This window comes from Gossypium arboreum, chromosome 11 (assembly GCF_025698485.1).
Source record: "Gossypium arboreum isolate Shixiya-1 chromosome 11, ASM2569848v2, whole genome shotgun sequence".
Taxonomy (NCBI): domain Eukaryota; kingdom Viridiplantae; phylum Streptophyta; class Magnoliopsida; order Malvales; family Malvaceae; genus Gossypium; species Gossypium arboreum.
The window spans coordinates 17675147-17680298 of record NC_069080.1 but is presented as its reverse complement, the minus strand read 5'-3'; the positions used below and the strand labels follow the sequence as shown (position 1 = coordinate 17680298).

Sequence of the window (5152 nt, the reverse complement as noted above, 5' to 3'; positions counted from 1 at the left end):
GTACTGAAGATCAATCATTGTCACGTAACTTTGTTTATCTACATACTGATGGGGTGAGGAATGTGAATACAAGATTAGCTTCATTGGTGGTGTGGTGCGAGACCAGTTTGGGGAATGAATTGTTGTGTTTAACCATGATTGGGGTGATTGCTCAATTTTTGATGTTGAGTTATAGGGCATATGAGACTGTTTACTTTTGTTACAAAAAAATGGAGCATGATAGGGCTTTAATTCAAACAGATTACTTAGAGTTGGTCAAAGCTATCCAAGAAGATTACTTTGTGTCCTCAAATTCGGCTTTGCTTCGACGAATTCAACTGATGCTACAAAGCAAAAATCTGTGCCTGGGGAGAGTAATCAAGTTGCTGATCTTATAACCAAAATGTCTTCTATTGGAAAAGAGGGTATGCATATGGTTGAAGATGTGCCTAAGGAGTTAATTAACACCCTCGGACAAGATAAAGCTTCAAGTGTTTTTGTTCACTTTAATTTGATATAATATTATTATGTTATTATCCATCAAAAAAAATAATTGTAAAATATTCAAACCTAAGATAAAATAAATTTTGATGGGTATAAAATTTGAATAGAAAATTCACACTATAATAAAAACATTATTATAAGATATTAAAAGCTGAGGAGAGGGGAGCAAGCAAATGCCACAGCTTGTCTGCATACTGCACATGCATGTCCTTTTATCGGCTGCAAAAAAACATAATTTATTCTATTTCACTGATGGAGCCTTTGTCTTCCGCAAGTTTCAACTTTACAAGACTGTTGCCTTGGGTACCATTAACAGTGTAAACTGTTGGGTGTTGACCTGTTACTGACTTCATATTCATTAACCAATTAAAATAACCATTTTTTTAAACTCAAATTTCAACTTTTTCGATTTCAGCCATTGTCTTGCGCACAAAGCACCAGGTTTTTACCGGGTAATGCGTGTGGGGTTAAAAAAAGCCAAAAGAAAAAGGCCAATCCGTAGCCTTTGCTTCGAGATATGAGAGGAAAAAATAAAACCAAAAGGAAAAACAAAAGAGAAATCAAGAATCAAGGAGCTTCAAAGCATTGGAATATGCATTCTGATCAGCGACAAAGTAGGGCCTAGGCAACCTGGTATAAAGCCAAGTTAAAGACACGGAGGATATTTTAAAAAACCCAAACCAAAGGCAAAGGTAATAACCATGTTTTAAGTTGTTTATTTGTCTGTCTCTCTGGTTTTCACCCTTTTTTACCTTACCTCTTTGTCCTTTTGTCTGTTACTGTAAGTTCTTTTCCTTTTACTTCACACTCACAGAAGTTTTATTGCTTAGGATCCCCTATATCCCTACCCCCCTTCTCCTACTTTACCCTATTCCCTTCCTTCTCTTTCATACCTCCCCCTTCCCCTTTTATATTGCTAGAATTCCCACTCCACTCCAACTACGAAACAACACCAAAAGAACACAAGTTTTACACTCTCTTGCTCGTGCAGTCCAGTTTCTTGATAAAGTCAAGTCAATCTCTAAAACATTCCAACACTTTTTTGTCACAATATGGATGTAAGTAAAGCCCTACCCTTTTTCCTCCGTATGTTTCAAATTCATCTGTTTCATGTACTCTTCTTGTTTTTTGATTAATAATGATTGTTGTTGTTGTTGTGCTTGGTTTTTGTTCATACGTTGTTGTTTTGCTGATGAGATATATGTTACTTATAGGATTACTACACAAGGAGTCATGTTCCAGCTTTTGGGAGCTGGGATTGGAACAATGACCTCCCTTTCACTCAGTGTTTTGAATCAGCTAGACAAGCAGGGTTGCTTCGTTACAGTTACTCTGAGGATCGTGATTTGTATGTTGCCGGTGATCTTTATGATAACGATGTTGTTACTCCTGCCATGATCGTTGTTCCTCGCAGAAGGGTAAGAATCTAATGCAACAACACTCCTTAAAACCTTAATCTTCCTTTCATGTTTGAACCATATTTCTTACAAGCATTTTATAAAAAGAAAACTTGTGCATGTGCATTGGCTTACTTTTTGTTAATTATTTGTTTTGATGCATATGAAGAGCTTTGGTTTCTTTGAAATACATTAAGGTTTTCATGAAAAGTTGTTCCTGATTATAGCAGAGGGTAAAAAAATGTCAAAAAAGTGAAACAAAATTTCATGGAAAGAAGCTTACTTTATGTATGTTATGTATTAAAATCAAGAAAAAAGCTCACCAAACAAAGTGCGGAACTCAAAAAATGAAAGGGATACGAACAGACATGTGACTACTAGCTTAAACTACAAAGCATAGCAAATTGCTTTTTTCAATGGTTCATGCCTCAAAAGCAAAAGCTTTTAGTTATTTCTAAAAGCAAAGTAACCATCTAAAATGGTATTGTGATGAAAATAATGACGACAGTGAATTGATAAACTTGCATTGTATGATCAAATGTTGGAAAAAAAATGCGTTGTTTTTGGTATAAATGATGAATGAAAAATTTTACAGAAGAAAGGACGACAGTCAAATGATAAAGAAGGGAAAAGGCAAAACTGGGAGATCAATGACGTGAAGGAATCACCAAGCCCCACTCCTCTGCACCGCCCAACACCCAAACCCGTTGATGAAGACCTCTATAAAATCTCCCCACACCTCCTTTACGCTAAACCCAGAAAGGTACACTCCACATTCTCACCATTGATGCATTTATTAGAATCACCCATCCATGTTCTAACCCTTTTTGTTTTTATTTTACAGAAGAGAGGGTTGAGCTTCTTTGCTAGCTGCATGGTTCCTACATGTGTGTTGTGAAGCTGCTATTTGGCCGCAGCCCAAGTGCATGCTTAAGCTATTTATGTATAGGATAAAGTAAATAGGGTCATCAGAAAAGAGTAGATGGGTAAAAAAAAAGGCACGGGAATGTACTTGTTTCCCTCTCCTTGGTTTAGGAATTAAGGGGATAATTGGGTTTAGAGAAGAATTATTTTAGTTATTTACTTTCTACTATGTTGAGGGTTATTATGGGCTGAATCTTTTTTTTTGAGGTCTTATTTTTATTATAAACAGTTTCTTGTCTTGGAAAGCTATCTTTTAGAGGTTTTTGAATGAAAAAGGTTTGGTAAATTTGTGTATTGATCCTCTTAAGTTTCAACTATTGTGTAAAAGAGTTGTGACCTGCCTTTTTTAGCAATGAAAATTCAAATTATTGAGGTAAATCATTTGGCTTTGGACCTTTCAGATGAGGGGTTCACTTTAGAATTTTATATTATGAAATGGAAGAAAGAAGAGCATTAGCATTTGGAGTTTTTGAGAGTTGAAAGCCGTCTACGTTCTTTATTTAAAAGTATTTGTTTCTGCAAATATCAGGGGCTACGTCTGAATCCGTGAATTATTCTTGGAAAACGATTTGACTGAAAATTATAAAAAAGAAGGGTCAAATTTTAGATTTGAGATAAGATTTGACTTTGTTATTCTACTCCATCTTCTTCTTTCAATATCCAAGTATCATAACCTTGCAAAAAATTCAACATTACCTCGACTTGTCCACTAAAAAAAGGAACAAGAAGTCGCATAGGTTAAAATAAAGAGCAAAAACCGAATGAAGGACACGGCCATATCCCCAAATCAAATCGATGATAAATGGTTTCACCCACATCTAACTATGTATGTACCAGATTTATCATTAATTTCCCAACCAACCACTTGCAAAGAAAATTCAACATCTCAGCTACTAACGTCCCTTATCCACACACTCACATTCGTGTTGCCTAAGCCTTCTAAAAAAATGCAACTTTTAACACAACCCTTTTTATCTTGTGCGCCTAAAGTTTTATTTATCTATATTCTTTAATTAGACTATTCTTTATAGTTATATTTTTCAAATTTTCAAATTTTAATTTTAATGTCAACCATTGTCATTAAATTTATTAATTAAGGTATTTTTTTTATTAAAGGAAAGCAATGGGGGTTAGTGGATGAAAAAGTTGAATAAATCAATAAAACCAATTAGGTACATGCCATTGCATTAAAGAGGAAAAAAAAGAAAGAAACTGTGGAAAGGAATGGAAAAAAGTGAGACTCTAATAATGATTTAAAGATAAACCACTTCAACATATGCGATGGACATGCACTAATTAAAAAAAAAAAAACCCCACATTTGTTCTTTTCATGAAGCATTACCACTGTATATAGGGTCCAGAGATAGCCCAGTCTTCTTTTCCAAAGCAGATTTTAATTTTTTGCTTCAACTTTTTTCATTGAAAGGAATGATATGGTTACTCACTCACAGTATATCTTTGGTTGGTGATCTCAAATTCAGGTTGGTGTGGTTTGTATTAGAAAATTTATTATGATGGTGGGTTAAGCTAATTGCGTTACATTATGTATTGTGCAACAAAGGAAGGCTGCCGTTCTGGTTGCTGCATGTGACACCATAATCGAGCCAGTACCGTTGCAACTCAAAAAAGTCAAAAAAATAAAAATAAATACTCAATCTCTATCAGTACGTTATAAATTCCCAATCTTTTCTTGGGGTACAGTCAATGAGCCAATTGATCTGTCCCTGTTGTGTAGGGCAGTCCTTACATGAAACTGGAATCCATTCCTCCCTCAAGCTAGTCTGACTTAACATTAATGCCTGTGATCTGCAACATTCCAGGTTGTAAATATGTAAAACGGGTGCTCCATTCATTCTGCAATGCTTTTAATTGATTTCCCATCTTGTATGTTTTTCATATAAAAACAATTATAAAATAGAATCAAGGATGATTTGGACTTAAATATACACAAGCACTGAGAATACCTCAAATTTTATAATTTAATGAAGTGAGAATGGTTATAAATAAATAGTCAAAAGAGGTTTTTCTCAAATATTTGGACTGAATTTACTTCATAAAAACCAATCCCACTCACTGTGCCTACTGTGTGCCCTCATCATATCGTCTCATGGAGTATCTGGATGTTGTTCGGCCTTGTCCTTTATGATGTCTTGTAACACATGTTATTTTACTATATTTATATTATTTAAGTAAAAAATTGCGTAGAATCTAATTCCAAAACAACCACATTTCAAGAAGCAAATTTTAAAAAACAATAATTAAATAGAAAAACACTATGTTTTGCCACAAAGTACTCATAAGCTAACCAACAAAAAGAAGCAAATTTAGGGGAACTTGTACTTTTGATT

At 34.4% G+C, this 5152-nt stretch overlaps 1 protein-coding gene across 1 annotated transcript; it reads left to right on the top strand.

Annotated features, from left to right (window-relative positions):
- Window positions 1–1266: 1266 nt before the first annotated feature.
- Window positions 1267–3182, top strand: LOC108472762 (uncharacterized). The gene is made up of 4 exons (XM_017774320.2): window positions 1267–1541; window positions 1698–1901; window positions 2476–2643; window positions 2725–3182. The coding sequence occupies exons 1-4, from the start codon at window positions 1536–1538 to the stop codon at window positions 2776–2778; spliced, it is 432 nt and encodes a 143-aa protein (XP_017629809.1). The 5' UTR covers window positions 1267–1535; the 3' UTR covers window positions 2779–3182.
- The last annotated feature ends 1970 nt before the right edge of the window (window positions 3183–5152 follow it).

Bases quoted from the DNA above. Each gene is read 5' to 3' on its own strand.
- LOC108472762 (XM_017774320.2), top strand. The intron at 1,902-2,475 runs GTAAGAATCTAA...AAAATTTTACAG, and splicing joins TCGTTGTTCCTCGCAGAAGG to AAGAAAGGACGACAGTCAAA. The intron at 2,644-2,724 runs GTACACTCCACA...TTTATTTTACAG, and splicing joins TTTACGCTAAACCCAGAAAG to AAGAGAGGGTTGAGCTTCTT.